An 18,754-nucleotide genomic window follows, 5' to 3' on the forward strand; every position below is an offset into this window, starting at 1 on the left:
CGGCTGCCGAAAATTAGTTCACCGCTCAGGTTTCACTTTCACGTGGTGTGACGCTCTGTGTATTATCCCGCTCTATGCGTGTGCGCTTCGCTCAGTTGCTCCACTCGTATACCATTTATGCGAATCGGAACAGCAAAGTCGATAGGAAACATCTATGTAGTACAGTATTGTTTCTGTTTGCAATAGCCCTACTGTGTTGTAACATGGTGTGGTATATGGGCAACTCTGGTAACGCTGCCCTCTCATTCATTGATCTGATAACCACTATGTTATGCTCACGTGTTCTGATAATAATAGCTTTCTAGGACTAAACATTACTTGGATAATTGGTAAAAAAAAAAGAAAAAAAGTTAAATATCTTAACCCTACTGTTAGACCTACCTGAAAAACTAAAAAGCAATTTATTTAATTCGTTATTTTTTATTTGTGCTATCATTATTAATTTCTTTATTTGTTCTTATTTTATTTCTGACTGCTTGCTTGTAATTTTTTTATTCAATTCAAAGTTAGAAATCAAGCTATCTCGTGCTACTGCACCAAAATTACCCCACTGTAAAATAAAAAAAATAAAAATATAAAAAAAGAGTGAGCAAACATTTGTGAGATAGCTAGTTATAATGGTAATTAAATAATGTTTACACATCCTGTATGTACATTTACATACTTTGTATAAAAGCCTACATTCAAATCTGTCATATAAATTGGTCTCTTCATTAGAAATTAGCCTACTGATTGCCACCATTGATGGACAAAATTTTGTAATAATATAAAAAATATCTGTATGACATTATATTCTGCAGTTCTTCCCTGTTGTACCGAATATCTATATTTTTCAAATGATCATATCGAAGTTAGAAATTCAAATAATGTGACAAAATTTATTTTGCAGGGCGCCACAAGTTTGTTAAAATTTCCAAAGGGTGCTGCGACTAAAAAAAGTTTGGGAAACACTGGTTTAAATGACCACTGGTCTTGAATTGCTTTCTCTTAAAGGGGTCATATGATGCGATTTCAAATCCGCCGCCTCTGCTCACTCAGCCCGCCGGCCGTTCCTCGCTTTATCCCCCGGCCTCTGCTCACTCTAGGCCGCTCTGTGTTTCGTTGTGAAAGCGAAACTACTTTGTTTGGCCTTCCAAAAATGGACACGACTAGAACTAGACTAGTGGTTAAGTTGTATTTACAACACTGTTCCAGAACACTTCAACCCGAATATTCAGATGTGTGCAGCACATTTTATGGAGGACTGTTTACAGATCCTGGTAGAGTAGACTACAATGCCGGCTGTTCTGTTCTGTACAAAAAAGTATGTTTTTTATATTTAAAGAGTTTTTATATTTTATATATTTAAAGCGAGTTTTTTGGGCAGTGTAGAGTAGGGCTTGTTGTTTGTCATTTCTCCGAGCACAAATGCAGACATGGTTGTATGTTTACGCGGCGCGATGCAACGCAACACGTAAAAAGACAGTATAAGTCATTATAATCCATAATTATGTCCCCACTGGATGCAACGAATGCCTCGTTTATAATGGGTTTTCATGTTTTTGAATCATCGCTCCGGCCTGACAGGGCATCATCACAATGTGGTAAGAGGCGTAACATTTCTGTCACACGCTTGCAATAGTATCCAGCTGCAGCCCCGCAGACCCACACGTTTCAGGCCACACGATCCAGACCACCCGATCTAGACCGGAAGTGGTGGGCGGGGTAATTAAATCATAACAACATGGCGGAGAACACGGTAGGACACCTGAAATGTTCTCTCATTATGTGGTGAACTATTAATTCATATATTAAGTTAAACGGTTTCTTGTAAATCTCGATTATTTGCATGTCTTTCACATTTTACTACTGCAGGTTAAAATTGTTGTAATCTTTTATTGTTTTCAGTATTTTTGGCTGATTGACAGTCCAATTACGTTTTAGATTGGGTGTTGTAAATGGGCTTTGTGATGAAGCCACTTTATGTTTTGAATTTGTTATTTATTAAACAGAGACCCATTATTTAAGTTACGTTTTTACTCACTGAAGACATGGAGACTTTTTTGATTAAGTGTAATGAAAACAGGGGACTCTTCTTGTCATGAGTGATAATAATAATAATAATGATAATGATAATAATAAGTTCAAAGGTTAATAATTATTTGCTGTTTATTATTTATATTCTACAATTATACATATTTAAGTTTTAAATTATAATTTGACTTCTATTTTTTTGTTGAAATGCTTTTTATTTGAGAAGAACATAGCACTTTTTAATGTTTATTTTAAATTTAAAAAAAAGTATATTTAACATTAAATGTCCATTCTCTGTGTTCTTAAGCAGCAGTTAGAATCACATCATCAAGTTCGCCGATGACATGACAGTGGTGGGTCTCAACAGTAAGAATGACGTGTCAGCAAACAGAGAGGAAGTGCAAATGTTAACAGACTGGTGATTATAATAATCATATTTTGATAGGATTTATTTGCAATACAATTTATTTGAAAAACAATTTATTTGCGAAACATAATCTATGGTGTTACAGTCATTAACTACATTGATCAAAATGAACATGAATAAATAATCAAATAATATTATTTTTTAGTATTTCAGGTATTGTTATTAAAGGTTGTGCATATGACTCCTATCAAAATTCATGATGTTACATTTGTTAAATACATTGATCAAAATGAATATGAATAAATGATCAGATTGTGCATTTTTAGCATTTCAGGTATTGTTATTAAAGGTTGTATAAACACATTTCATTACACCAAATACACAAAATAATGTTATTTTTAGCAGCATCATATGACCCCTTTAAGGAAAGTGCAATGGTGTATTTGAATTTGGACAAAAAAGGCATCTAAGGAGGTTGTATACTCAGTTCTGGAACAAGACTTATGTCTATCTCATTCTTCTCTTTTTGTCTTCACTGATTGTTGTTCTAGATGGATATAAACATTCCTCTATCAGGGGCCTCAACTCTGAAGCAGAGCGGCAAGTAAGAATGCATCTAATTCATCTTGTAGAGAGTTTGTGTCTGACAGAGAGTTGAACAGTTTTTAATCAAATTCCAGGTTTGCTTTGCATGCCATTTGATTAAAATATCAATATTATATTAAGCACTCTGCTCTCCTACATACATCCGAAATCTCTATAAAATATCTGTAAATAAATTCCACCAACCCACTATTGTAAATAGTAAGTGTGTTTGTGTGCGCTTCTCTTCTCAGCTCAACTGGACGTGTCTGTTTCCCTGTTTTAGGCCCCTCTGTTGCTAATATGTGCCAGAGATGTGCTGCCAAGAGCTCCAGCTAAAAACAGCCTATTTCCTCATCCAGCACTGTGTACTAGACTCAGAGGCTTATCTGCCTCTGTACACCTCTCTTTTACAACCAATCTTCTTGCGAACGTACACAGTGGCAGCACGCAGACTAACAACATATGTTGGTTATATAATTATATGAAACACTACCCTAAACAGAGATGCATTTTGGTGTATATGTGAGAAAGAGTTTGATGGCAGCTTGTTGACCTCTTCCACTCGATCGTGTCATTTCATTGTGTAACTCCCACTCTGTATGCACAGGGGCAGCGTCCTTAACCTATCAGTGTGATCTACGACAGGGATGGTGACAGGATTACAGGAGCTGTTTTCTAACAGACTCCTGCAACATTCCACACGTAGCTTTCCCTAAAATAGAAGCATCCCTAATGTATGGAACAATGTATGTTTTACAATTATGTACTCACAATCAGGTACTTATTATACGCATCACTCTTTTGGTGTAAAACAGTGAAGGATGTGCATTAAGTGTGAACTGAATGTTTTACTGCACTATACTATACTATACTATGGTGAAGTGAAGTGAAGTGATATGTGGACAAGTATGGTGACCCATACTCGGAATTTGTGCTCTGCATTTAACACTATACTGTTGTTACTGTTCAGTAAAACTAAAATCTATTAAAAATAATTTAATTGAAAATAAATAAAACACATTCTGGTTGACTCCCAGAAGCAGCAAGGAGGAACCAAAACATGCTGTTAATTAACAAAATTATTTCCATTTAATATTTTAATCACATTTTGGCTTTAGTACAATGAAAATGTACTAAAAACAAAAGCCACATATTTCAATTTTTCAAACAACATTTTTTCCTAATAATATCACAATATTAAATTAGGGGTTCTTGGCAACAAAAAGTCTGTAACCCTTGTCCTGCACTACACTAAACAACAGGGACTATTATTTGTCTTTGAGACAGCCAAAGTCATGCACTAGGGAAAAACAGACGATAATTCTGTCGGTCTAACTGACAGAGAAAAAGAGGATTTTGCCTTTTGCTTTCATTTCACCAAAGCCTCTATCTTGCATTTTCCTGCACTCCCCAGGGGGGGAAAAGCACCACCTTGTTTTCAAATTTGTAATCTTTTAGCATTTTTTTTTCATCTGACATGAGTCTATAATTTAGGCTATACCAAACATGAAAAGAACTTGGGGTTAACGTCAGTATATATATATATAAAAAAAGATTCCATATAGGGCTATTTTAGTAATATGATTGAATACTTTATAATACAGTGGTTTGATAGGCCTTTAGCTTGTATGAACTAATCAGTGCCATTATGAGAAACACATGGTTGGAATGATCAGAGCTTACACCACAACCACACTTTTCTTTTCTTTTCATTTGAACATTTAACACCTGTTTCTGACAAGAAAAAGTCACGTTTTTGATCTTAAATGAACTTAGAGGGTAGTCAAATTTAACAGTGCCACCCTGATCTGAGATGCCAGTATAAACAGGCAAATAATAATAAATTCTCTGGGGTTACCTGATCTGAGCTCTTCAGGCCCATTTAACAACAGTGAGCAGAAACACAGCTGGATAATGTCATCCCAACTGAATACCACAGGCAATATTAATAAAAATTACACTGATTTATGTTTTTGAGGGAAAAAAAAAAACCTGGAATAAAAATTAAAGCTAATAAAAGCTAAACATGACTCCTTTTATGTCAAGACACGGATATATCCAAGATATACATGTTCTAAAAACTCAAAAAATAGATAAAATCCAGAAAGGCTTTGATCCTCTGACAACATCCTGATATTCATCGGCCTACACAACTACAGATTCTGGAACGGTGTTCAAAATGGGACTCCCTTCAATCAAGCGCCATGAAACGGTAGCAGGTCAACGTCATTGAGGACAGAAACCAGGGGCCGGACTAGCGGGAAAGCAAAAGACCGGAAACGGGGACTAAGAAAGCACATGTGCTTCCTCTGGAGGGTCAACAGAGGTCGTCGGCCTGGCGACAACAGGGCAATGCAGGGAGGAGGGGCGGGTGAATCTTGGCATTTTCAGAGGGAGGATTGTATATGTATTTTCCTGTGAGGCCTGGAGACACCCTCATAGCGGACAGGGGGAATTCCAGTCCCCTTCGGGCTATTGTACCCAAAATACTGCTGACCGTCCAGCAATTTGACAATATGATAAATGACACAATGCATAACTCTCAGTACTAATTAATGTGATGCAGGGAATAAGAACAATGGTCAGATGAGTTCAAGGCTGTGATGTGAATATGCAGTATTTTCTCACCTGTATGCGAGTAGATGAACCATAGTGCTCCAGTCAGAAGGGCTCCAATCACAAAGGCAGCAAAAGCGATGCCTACCACAATTGGGGTGTCCAAGAAATATATAATGCCTGCAAGAAAAATGTAATAATAAATATTGTAATAATATGTAATAAATAATATTATAATAAATATATTAAATTATGTCTGTTAAGCATGTAGCAGTTAAAATGTCTCACTCTGTGGTCGAGGTTTCAGTACAGCTTGGTAAATATTTGATACATCGCTATTAGGAGTGTAGCAATTGGGATTTTTTTTTAATTGTAAATTTAACTGGATATTACAGAATGGTGAACCTGTGTTTTATCTCAGGATAGTATGCATGTTGTGGTTCATGATGTTTACATGCTGTCTTTTGTAAGTGATTGGTGACCACGTACTGTAGAAACTAAGAGCTCATGCTTCATATGGGCTTTGCAGTGGCATCCGTGAGCAAGCCAAGCATCTCCTTGGACTTGCGCCAGAAACCGAATGACTTTCAGAGCTCTAATTAGCTCTAATGATCACTGATCACACAGCACAATAGACCCTGTGTGGCCGCCAGCTTCATAGCCTGTCTGGTCCAGCGCCAAAATCCCAGGCACAATAGAGGCTATTCTCAGAAAGAGCACCTTCAAATTTTCATCTCCTCTGACAGACTGATTACAGACTATCGCGGGAGCGCTCTGTTACAACAAGAGTGAGCGCTATGTAACAGCTCCCACCTCATGCTTTACCCTTTACCCTGAATCACCATTACAATCATCCCCTATATCATATCTGTGGAGGGCAGCTAAAAAATATAAAGCTAGCCATCAACACCTCTGTCTATATATGTGTTTTTGAGGCCTGGGCAAAGGAGGGAGTATTAAAAAAAAATACACTACTGTTCAAAGGTTTGGGAAAAGTACTTTTATTTATGGTTCTAAATAACCATACATTTTACATACCCTAAGGCTGATGATACACGGGGGAACTTTTTGAGCAATTTTGCCGGGCAACTTTTTTTAAAGCAATGTTGCTTGGGCACTTTCACATTGAGAATGGATAACAAATGTCTATCTGGATACTTTAAATCGGTCGTGGGCCCTGTGTCTCATCTGGTTGCCCGTTGGCGACAACATTGCCCAAAGTTGCCCGGCAACATTGCTCAAAAAGTTGCCCCGTGTATCATCAGCTTAACAACATGAAAAATGCCTTTTAATACACTGAAATTAGATTCCACTGATTTTCCTAATATTGTCTTCTTGTGTTCCAAAGTCATAATGGTGAACTATCCCTTTAAGCAAAGCAGAAAATCAATAATAAAGTAGAATCTCACAGTGTACTGCATTTCAGGCTTACAAGAGGAAGCAAAACAGAACAGGGAATAAAAGCTTGTATGTTTAGAGGATTCCTGGGAGAAGCTATGTCAGCTCAAAGCTCAGAGCCAGGGATGTGGTTTACTTTGCCATTGCCATAAGTTTGGCTGAGCTACTCCACCCACAATCCCTGTACAGTATCTCAGAGGAAAGTAAATGAACTAGCCCTAATGACTTGGACTACATTTCTATGTAGTCTCCACCGCCCAATATCTCCTCCCGAGTGTCAAACATATTTGTGCGGTTCTTTACTTCACCCTTTTTAGAGCTAGCTGGGTTTCAGAAAGGAAGTAAACTTAAGCGCAAGAACAATACTTTTGTGTGTATTTTTTGGACAAAGATGAGACAAACTTCAACAAGATGATGTGTTTGCCTGATTCAGCAGTATAGAGCACAGAAGTTCTAGAAGTAAAAATCCCATTTATTTTATTTATTGAGAAAAACTGTTTTAGCAAAAATATAAACCTTTGAAGACAGTCGTTAGGTAGTGTTATATAATTTCATAGAAGCCACAAGTTACCATGGAAGTTGGAATCCAATCACACAGACAGTAAAAAACAAAAAAAACTTGTTGATTACATCATTCCCAATTCTTGTCATATAAAGAGGTTAATTACACAAAGATCAAAACCAGTTTTTGTCCCAAATCAAGTTTTATCTGTTTATCTGTCTTTCATCTGCTTTAGCTGTGTTTTATCTCTGATGGTTTGGTTTAATACTTAATTTTCATTGTTGAACATTCTTTTTTCATAAGGTTTGGAATACACTACTCAACTTTTAGACAGTTTTCCCCCGATTTGCATTCTGTAGGAATCATTGCTAGTTCAGTGCTTGAAGTCAGAACCAGTCAGCAGATTTTGGGCTGTCAGATTTAACAGATTTCACTGAATATTGTGTAGTGTATGATGGCCACAGCCTGACAGACTAAACCTGTCCAGATGGAAGATATCAAACATGCTGATATTTTGAGCCGATTTTAAAACACATATTGTTTTAATTTGTCATGCATCTCCTAATAAAGTTTGTTGTATTCATAATACCTTTAACTTGGACTTGATTACCAGCAAATTCAAATTAAAGGGGTCATGAACTGAGAAATCAAAATTCTCTTGATCTTTTGACAGATAAGAGGTCATTGTGCTATAAAAATATCCTGTAAGTTTCAGAACTCAAAACTTTCTCATTAGTCTACCACTTATATTGAAGTCAATCTGCCAAAGCGACAGGTTGTAGAATGTGCCACTTTATTAAGTAATAGTGGCTAAACCCCGCCTCCGCAGAAGATCAATGCCTGCTTCAACATCACTGCCTGTTTATTATAATTAATCTGCCCACCGATTCACACACGTAGTGGGTAAATAATGAGAGAGGCAAACGCAGGTCTATGCAGTATCAAATGATAAAGACGGCTCCAAAGACAACAAGACGCTGTGCAGTGCCAAGTTGTGGAAAAACACAGTCTTTGCATTGCCTTCCTTCTGATCCCAACATTAGGAAAGAGTGGATGAACTTTATTTATAATGAAGATCCAGACCACGTCAGTATATTAACTTGGACCTTTTTGATGCAAAATTCTTGATTACATTATAAGTGGACCTCAGAGAACAGTACAAAATAGGCAGTTCATGACCCCTTTAAGACATTTAAAACAATCTAATTTGAGTTTGTACCTCTGTTTTAGACCAAAAGGGTAGGGAATTATTTTTGTTTTCTGATCATAAATCTGTTTTCGGATGGCAATGTTTTGTTCAGCTGTGTTTTTCACAAAGCATGGCACTCCCACAAACGGCCCTCTTTGATTTGTAGATTAAGCCAAATACTTTGGGATCCTGTCCAGAGCGGCACTTTGAGCCTTTTTTGAGAGGTTGCTTTTCTGCCATGTCTGTACAAGAGTCGTCTTTGTGTTCAAAATCAGATGCAAAAACTGTTTTCATTACTTTTATGGCATATCTGTGTTTACCTAATCCACACCAGAGAAAATAATCCTGGCGTCGGCAACACACACAAGCCTGTTTATGAAGAATAAACCCACACTGGATTCACATTGAATTAACATACAATCTGAATTTACTCCAGATTTCCCAAGTATGTGTCTTCTGATGCTATGGAACTGATCTTTGATTTTGCTTCTTCAGAAACAACTAAACCTACATAAGACTTGACTTGGGGCGGGTAAAATCCCAGCTTGCATCCGTCAGGAGTGGCAATCATTTCCCTAATCAAGTGTGACTAATAGACACATGGTCCATTTGCTACAAGCAGCACAGCAACATTGTGTTATTAAACCAGAATGATTTTCATTAAGGCTGCGAGTCAGTAATGTTGACTCTAATCGCAATAGGTGCAGTGGTGCCAAGAGGATGCAGGGAAGAGAACAAATCAGTTATGGTTAAATTAAAATTCTTTGTGAAACGTTTAGACACCACCCTGCTGTACTCGAGTATGCTACACAATCTATCTATGGCAAATGCACTCTGCCGCAAATGAGATTGCAGGTATGCAGTGCATAAGAGCCCTTTCCTTTATCACTCTCACTTTTTTTCCTTATCCTCCACTCCCCTTTCCCCCTCTCTCTGTATGGGAAAGGAAGGCCATAAAGAATGTTTAAGTGAAAACAAATGCTATCCAGATTTGGAAACCTGGTCTTTTTGCACTCATCTGACGCATCTATGAGTCCCTTTTCCCACATCTCTAATGAACCACACATACTCTCAAACCACACTGAAAGCACAATAAACAGACACATGCAAATACACACATACTTAACACTACCACATATTCAAAGACTCCAGATGGGAGTAATGCACCACAAAGTAAGATAAGGCCTGTGATCCGTGAGTGACTGACACATATACAACTTTAGACACACACATTCTCCCATGATGCTTCACATACGCCACGTTCTTCAAAATATCTAAGCCTCAAAAAATACAAATAAAATAGCTTCTTCTATAAGACTGAAATGACTGGAGTCTTCATCTCATGTGAATGCACATGATTTTAAATACACTTTTCAAAGGATTGATTTTTGTGGATTTTTTATTGGAATATTTATTTGTATTTGTTTATGTGGTATTTACCTGGATGTTGTGGACTAGGTGGCTCCACAGGTACGTTAACAGTGACAGGTGTGTTGTCGGAGATGACCACCATTGGCTTGGTGATGGTCTTGGTGTTCCTCATCATGAGAAGGATGTTGTCCACACTGAGGGAAGTGCAGGCTTCATCTGGTAGCATACACTACAAAGAGAGAAATACCACAATCCTCAAAGGACATCATGAACCTCACTCATGAGATAAAAGAGCTTACTACAATCAACAGGCTTAAAACTGCACTTCCTTTAGAGGCCAGATTTTGGAGTCTGTTGCAATTTGGCAAACAGAAAACAGATATTCTGCATGTATAAATGGGGTGTTAATGCAGGGTTAATGCATATACAGTATATATATATATAAAACTGAGCACACGCTCTTCGCAGAGAAAGCACTTAATTTCATACACAGTTTATATGGTTTGACATGTCACGTCTCTTATCCTCATCCAGATTATGACTGAACTGTAAACATCTACGACCAAACAATGAGTCACTTTCAATATCATGTTAGGTGAGACATAAACAACCTTAACGTGCAATATGATGATTAGAGCGTCTGAAAATGCAGGAGATTAAAATGATTATGGCTAGATGTGAGGGAGGAAGGAAAATTTGAAAAAGGACAGTGAAAGTTGGAGATTTGTGGATGGTAACAGAAGTAACCTAAGATTTACGAATCCCGCACTCAGAGAGCGTGGATTGATGCTAGCAGCTGGTGTAGAGTGGCCCGTGCCAAGGCTATGAATCGAAAAGCAACTCTTAGGATGGACAGCAAAGTCAAACAGACTATATAAATGAATTAAAGATTGTGTTCATCTTGTCCATATAATAAAGCAACTACTCTAAAAATATGTCCTAGGGTCAATAAGTTATCTGCGTTCCTGTGCTCTGACTTAATGAGATCTGATAACCCTGTGCAGCTTAAAATTAAACAAACACACACAGTGCAGCTAATTTTGATTTGGTAAATGATAATACAGTTGATTGATTTTCAGTCTGATTGTGTGAAAGCCAATACACCTACAGTTTATGTTAACCAGTTAAAATTGATTTGCATTGGAACATAGTTTAATGAATTGGAACTGTTATCAAAGGGTCATCTATAAAGACATGTATAAATAATATAAAGATATTAAATAACGATGAAAGAGAAATGCATGTATGATGATAGCAAAGCTGAAGGAGGTAAAAGCCCCGTTCACACCAAGAACGATAACTATAAAGATAACTATAAAGATAACGATATTAGCGTCCACACCAGCGAACGATATCGTATGTTAATTCTAAGCGCACATGCGTCTGCCGCTTTAAATTCTTGAGCTCGTTACACCAGGATGGATTCTGATTGGCTGTCAGTGTTTTATCGTTCATCAGCTGGAAAAAAATAGTTTTGAAAGTGATCACAACGATATCGTTCCTCTGTATCGTTATCGTTATAGTTGTGGTGTGAACTATGCTATTCTTTAATATTGAGAACGATTTTTAGAACTATATTTTTATCGTTATCTTTATAGTTATTGTGCTTGGTGTGATCGGGCCTAAAGGCTATGTTCCAAAATTTGGTGAGCTGCCTTACTGCCTAAATAGGAATCTTCTTTCTAAGACAGCATCATAACTGAAATGGAAGTTCATGAGTGACCCATTTGAAAAGCTCTACAAAGCAGTCCCTCTAGGATTTTGTGATACTGAATATGAGAACTGCTGCATTATTTGTGCTAACTTTTTGTCTTCTTTCCAAAATGTTTCTGTAAAAACCATTAACCTGATGGGAGAAAATCAATTTTAGCCAATCAAAATCCACAATTCTGAGTGCATACAAATCGCTCAATATGTTTAACTGACCTGCTGCCGCATTACAGTGAATTTTATCATAAAATGGGCAGAAATGGACTAGCCATAAAGGCAAAAATTGTTTTCAGTAATAAAAGGGATTCACCCAAAAATAAAACTTTAATTGTAGAACAGTAAAGAATGTTTTTAGCTGAAACCGTTATCCTTGGTGATTCAAAAAATGCAAGTCAGTGGCAACTGTCACATTGAGAGTCAGAAAAAGTAAATCAGGGAACAAAAACTTAATATCCTGATGATATATTGAGGTTTTATGAAGCAAAATGATTGGTCTGTGTAAGAATTTGAAGATTATTTACAACATTATTACCTGTAATCCATTCACTAAAAAATGGACAATGAGCCAAGACACCTACAGTTTATATTAATCAGTTCAAATTTATTTGTATTGGAACATAAATGAGGAAGAAATGCATGTATGATGATAGCAAAGTAACTTGTAGATCTGTCCTGCTCAAACCGGGAGCTATTTCAGACAGTTCAGTCTGATATGTTGAACTGGTTCATTCATTTCACTAAAAAGAACCAGTTCAAAAGAATAATTCGTTCGTGAACCGCACATCACTCCGGACCGCTTGCATGAGGCTATGGATTACAGGTAATAATATTATAAATAATGTTCAGTTTCTTGCACAGACTGATCATTTCACATCATAAGACCTCTATATGTATTTTGTGTTCCCTGATATGCTTTTTTTGACACGCAATGTGATTGTAGTCACTGATTTGCATTGCAGATTCACCGTTTCAGCTAAAAATCTCCCTTTACTTTTCAACTGAAGAAAACCAGTCACCTACTGTATATCTAGATGGCCTGGGAGTGAGTAAATTATTAATATAAAATTTTCATTTTTGGGTGAACTATCCCTTTAAGCACAAAATAATGTACGGGTAATCTTACTGTAACTAATTCTAATTATACAACTAGATAATGATTATTGGTGAGCTTTTACTGCAAATCAACACAAAATATGCAGCAAATATTGTGATAAATTTTAAGAAAAAAATCTTTTGGGGACACAAAAATATATTTAAAAAAATCACAAAATCATTGTTGGACTGACATAAGTAGCAATTCTGTACATCCTACACAATATTGCCTACAAAGGCAGCTCATTAGATCAGAGCTGCTATGCTAGATGATGGTTTGTACCTCTGGCAGGTTCATCTCCATTTCATTTCTTATGGAGCAGAGGGACATCTCACAGTGCAGGAAGAGCAATGATACGTCGAACTTTGATCTGTAGGTGAAACTGAAGCGTTTTTTGTCCATCTGAGCGTGGGGAAAATCGTCTCGCTGAGGGTAATAGAGCACAGAGTCATCCTTTGGACATATGTTCTCTATGACAACATAGTCTGACGGCATAAAAGGACTGGAGTCTGGAGATATGAAGCAGGTCTGGATCATGAACCCAAGGTTAGGATCAGCTTTTCTGGCTGAAATCTGTGGAGAAAGTTTACATGTCTCTGTTAATAAAGAAAAAGTCATTTTCCTGCGAGACAAAATATGCTTCTGCTGCAAACAATAAAAGAGAGAGACAGCAAGACAAAGAGAGAAAGAAAAACTGCTTTCTTTATCTTGATTAATACAACTTTTTGAAAATTTTTCATAAATACGATCAAAAGTGATTCATATAGTATGAGATGGATCAGCAGAGTGATGTTTAGAAGCTATATATTACGTCTAGTCCTCTAGCAGACACGCTCAGTCTATCTTTTTTGATCGGTCTGAGTGAGTTTTTTTTAGACAAACTCTCTCAGGCATCGATTCAAATCGGCAAATAACGCACAGTGGCTGTCGATTTGTTTTAACACGGCACACTGTCTAAAGAAACACTGTCAGAGTGGTTACAGTTCCAAGAATCACAAATTCTGACGTCAGATTTCTGTGCCTCAAATAAATCTTCAAGGATCATTCAGTTGTAAAAGTTTGGCCATCTGATGCTGTAAAAGCATGCATGACAGATAAGAGCTGCCACAAAAAACATGCATTCCATTTCCTCAACAGAGCTGTGCTAAGAAGGAGTTATTCTCTGGAGAGTGGCCGAATCATTTCAGGTAGGCAGACGATGATCCTCAAACAGTAATGCGTAAGATTCATAAATAACATTGAATTTCAGTGACAACAGACTGTCACATTCTAAAAAAAAAAAAAAGCACCACAAAAATGACTTGTTATATTTCTGAAGTAGCTTTGTGTGAGAACAATCAAAATTGTGTGTAATTTTCCACTGAACATCTTGCAACACATCTGCAACACATTTGTTTTAAGGGAGAACCAATAGTGTCAACTGAATATTCGAATGCATAAAAGAGATATGAGGCAGAGGGCAATAATTTAAACTTCTGTATTTATGCCGCACAAAGTTATTGTATGGTTCCAATAGACTTGGATTTACAGTCACTGATCACTGTCTAAAATTGGCAAAGCTGGAATCTACATTTGGAACAACGTAAGTGAATGTTTTTACTGCATTAACTCTTTGACACCGTAACACGCTGCTAAAATCCTATTGTCAAAGAATATTCTTGTCTAAAGTCCTTGAAACAAGGATATATTTACTTAAAAATACAATATTACATAATACATTAAAAAGACATGACACACGTTGTAAATGTGCATACTTCACCCTATACATTAGAGTATAGACATTATATGTATAGATATTTTTCAGATAACAATTTTGTCTTTTTGTGGTTTGACAGCTTTACTAAAGTTTATGCTGCATATAGGAAAATGTACAGGTGCATCTCAATAAATTAGAATGTTGTGGAAAAGTTCATTTATTTCAGTAATTCAACTCAAATTGTGAAACTCGTGTATTAAATGTCATCTGAAAAGGAGGTAAGACGCCTCTGACGTTGTCTATGGTTCAGGAGTGGCTTAACAAGAGGAATACGACAACTGTAGCCAAATTCCTTGACACGTCTGTGTGTGGTGGCTCTTGATGCCTTGACCCCAGCCTCAGTCCATTCCTTGTGAAATTCACTCAAATTCTTGAATCGATTTTGCTTGACAATCCTCATAAGGCTGCGGTTCTCTCGGTTGGTTGTGCATCTTTTTCTTCCATGCTTTTTCCTGCCACTCAACTTTCTGTTAACATGCTTGGATACAGCACTCTGTGAACAGCCAGCTTCTTTGGCAATGAATGTTTGTGGCTTACCCTCCTTGTGAAGGGTGTCAATGATTGTCTTCTGGACAACTGTCAGATCAGCAGTCTTCCCCATGATTGTGTAGCCTAGTGAACCAAACTGAGAGACCATTTTGAAGGCTCAGGAAACCTTTGCAGGTGTTTTGAGTTGATTAGCTGATTGGCATGTCACCATATTCTAATTTGTTGAGATAGTGAATTGATGAGTTTTTGTTAAATGTGAGCCAAATAATCACAATTAAAAGAAGCAAAGACTTAAACTACTTCAGTCTGTGTGCACTGAATTTATTTAATACACGAGTTTCACAGTTTGAGTTAAATTAATGAAATAAATGAACTTTTCCACAACATTCTAATTTATTGAGATGCACCTGTACATGACACCCTTTAATTTTTAAATACACCTAACTTAAAGAATGAACAAAACAGTTTAAAGTAAACCACTGTAGTTATTAGATTCACTGTTTTGTGACAAGCTTAAGAATATATCATTAGCTATGTTTCCATCCAAAGTTGCGGATTTAACTTGTGCGCAAAATTGGAACATCACATCAAACTTTTGCAAATAAAGCACTGTTTCTATCCAGTGAGATAAAGAGAACAAAATCAGCACTTCCTGATAAACAGGTGCCAAATATGACTAAGAAAAAGGTAATTTCCTGCAGTAGGGCAAGTCACTGTAGGTCTTTTTTCATATATAATAAATTACTTGCGCCTCAGAGGGCACAGACAAAATGCAATAAATGCAGTCATATTATCTTCCTTTCGAAGGCGGATGCCTGCTGTTTGGGATTGCAGTCGTGAAACACAGACCTTGGCTAAGGCATTTCAGAATGACCAAATCAACATTTCAGATGCTGTGCCATCCCATCGCGCAAAGTCACATGACTTTTTTAATGCACATTGAGGAATTTATTCGTTAAATACGGACCAGACGAAATTACACACAAAGCAGACTGCTGACTTCTTTCACAGTGACCGACATAGAGAGAGAGAGAGAGAGAGAGATCTAAACACATGCTCACAAATTCAGGACAATGTCTGATCAGACACACAGACACCAGGCGCTTATGGTATTAGAAACATGAAACCATACACAATGAGAGCCACACATTATGGTTTAAAGGTAAAAGCAGATCTTGTATTGCAAGAGCTTTTGGCAGTGACTATATTTGTGTATATGGTTTCTCATTCAATTATTAAATTGGATTCCTAATGTGGTTACAGAACTGGAAATGGTTTTATTGAACCCCGAAGGAATCTTTTCCATCATAATGCACATATAAAATATATGTATTGCACAATGTAATGCCCCACAGTTTCCACACTTTGTTTAAAAGTTTGGGATTTATCACAGTTTTCACAAAAATATTAAGCAGCACAACAGTTTTCAACATTGATAATTAGAAGAAATGTTTCTTGAGCACCAAATCAGCATCTGAAAGGATAATGTGACCTTTGCCTTTAAACGAATACATTACATTTTAAAATATAATAAAATAGAAAACAGTTATTTTAAATTGCAATAATAATTCACAATATCACTGCTGTTTAATGTCAAATAAATCTGGCCTTGATGAGCATAAGATAATTTTTTAACAGTAGTGTACAATAGGTTTTTATCTCTAAAATGCTTCTGTGTTTAGAAAGTATGTGTGTGTGATGGGTCAACAAGCCAGGAATGTATTTGAACATCTTGGAACTGACCTTAATTGATCAGAATCAAGCATTCAACCATACTGTGGTATATGTATATGCTTACCTCCACATAGATGGGTCTGTTCTCAGCGATGGTGAGGAAGGACTGAGTGCTGGGGTTGTGGAACGGATTGTTATACAGTTCCATGTTGAAGGTAGCATTATCTAGAGAGTCTACAACGAAATCATCAGATCCGTTATCACTGTCAACTTGAGTATCCTGGTTCTTACGGTACGTGCAGTTGAACTAAGGACAGAAAAAGAGAGAGTTGGAAAATATTAATATGCATGAAAAATATTACTGTATTTTGATCAAATAAATGCAGTAGGAGAACATTTAAATTTTTTTCACATTAGGGTTTTTCAATATACATTTTTGGGTGAACTAATCTTGTATCATTTATGAATATTACAGTTTGACATGTAAATATCATACCAAGATAGTCGCACGATGCCTGCTTTCAGGTAAAAATTTTTCCGTCACATCCGGATCTCCTGGTATTACAACATCTCCTGACTTCAGATCTTTGTATTCAAAGGGCCAGCCACTTCCATCCTTCTGTTCTGATTGGCTAATGACAATCTGTCAATCACAGACACACCTAGTTCATGACTTCTCAGTAATAAGGCAATGTAAACTCAACAATTTCCTAACAATCATACAATTTCCTCTATAAAACTTTCCTTAGAAATGACATTGCTTCACTCTGGTGCTTAGCACAGATACAGTCAGAGATAATCGAAATGTATACTTGCCAAAGGTCTGCCGAAACAGATGACAAAGCTGGATTTAATACATGGGAATGCATCATTTCAGCAATGCAACTCCCAAGGCAGATGAACAAAAAAAAAACCCATCTCAGATCTTCTCATCGGAAAAAAAAATGTCAATCCATTCACATTATAGTATGAGAATCACCTCCCTGTGAGCTCAGAACAATTTGTGGGTTTCAAAGGTGAAAGAGGCCTGTGAACATTGTCTAATGGAGGTGAAATTGATTGACACAAGACAAGCCAATTTGTCATAACACTGTCATTGCAATAGCAATCTCCTTTGATGCTCTCTGGATCCTTCTCTGTGAGCCAACACTGTGATCTGACCATACGGTTCACATTGTTTTAATTGCCCTTGAGGCTTAGGGTTCATAGCAAAGGATAAATATTTGGGAGGTCGCCCAGTGTTTTTTAATGGGTTCAAGTCTAAAAGTGTTGTTAGGAATTTCCACTAGAAATGATCACAGAAGGTCAGTGTGGAAGTGAATCATCAGTGAACAGAGAAAACAGATACAGCATGTTGGAAGGGACACTGAACCTGTACACTCGCAACCATCGGACAAAGCAATGCAAACAAGGACTAGATTTCACAGTCTGATATTATTGATTGTATATTTGCTTTAAGTACTCACTGAATTGATATAGAGGACCACTGGGCTGGGGTGGGAGGGAATTTTGCTGGTTTGGCAGTCAGACAAGGGCGTCTCTAGTATATAGTGGGTGGTGTTGGAGGTTGCTTTGCATTGGGAGTCCTGAAGAGTGATATTGGGTTTTCCAAACCCATTGGCCTGTGAGAACATTAGGAAAACATGAATTCACAGAAAAAATCTCAACCTTTGACAACATATTAAACAATATATTTTATCAGTCCTCAAGGTATTGCTGTGTAAATCTGAGATCCATTGTGTGTTTCAGTTTCTGACAGTGACAAACAAGAGCTGCAAGCTGGCCTAACTCTGCTCAAAAGCATTTTGATTGTAGAATGGGGTTTTTACTTCCTATGAAGTGATTTATTACACCACTTTTGGTTTCTGAGATCATTGCATATGGTCCACACATTCTGGGAATATTCACACTATATCAGCTTGGGAGAAAAACAAGGCGTCTCTCACTCACCTCTTCTGCACTTCTTTAACCTTTTTATGTTGTTCTTACCAGTGTTAGGTACGGAGACCCGCACATGACATGCAAGAAAAAATTAATTGTGGGCACAATTT

At 37.0% G+C, this 18,754-nt stretch overlaps 1 protein-coding gene across 1 annotated transcript in view; it reads right to left on the minus strand.

Moving 5' to 3' along the window:
* Positions 1–18,754, minus strand: part of LOC107564431 (transforming growth factor beta receptor type 3-like) — a 137,102-nt gene that overhangs the window by 5,440 nt on the left and 112,908 nt on the right. Inside the window, exons 10-15 of the mRNA XM_016249523.1 lie at positions 18,170–18,325; positions 17,200–17,346; positions 16,828–17,010; positions 13,067–13,357; positions 10,051–10,210; positions 5,594–5,701 (exon numbers count right to left, since the gene is read on the minus strand). Coding sequence (XP_016105009.1) covers positions 5,594–5,701; positions 10,051–10,210; positions 13,067–13,357; positions 16,828–17,010; positions 17,200–17,346; positions 18,170–18,325 — 1,045 coding nt within the window. The remainder of the gene's footprint in view (positions 1–5,593; positions 5,702–10,050; positions 10,211–13,066; positions 13,358–16,827; positions 17,011–17,199; positions 17,347–18,169; positions 18,326–18,754) is intronic.

The sequence above is a fragment of the Sinocyclocheilus grahami genome, unplaced genomic scaffold (assembly GCF_001515645.1).
Source record: "Sinocyclocheilus grahami isolate Dianchi unplaced genomic scaffold, SAMN03320097.WGS_v1.1 scaffold934.1, whole genome shotgun sequence".
In the NCBI taxonomy this organism is placed as follows: Eukaryota; Metazoa; Chordata; class Actinopteri; order Cypriniformes; family Cyprinidae; genus Sinocyclocheilus; species Sinocyclocheilus grahami.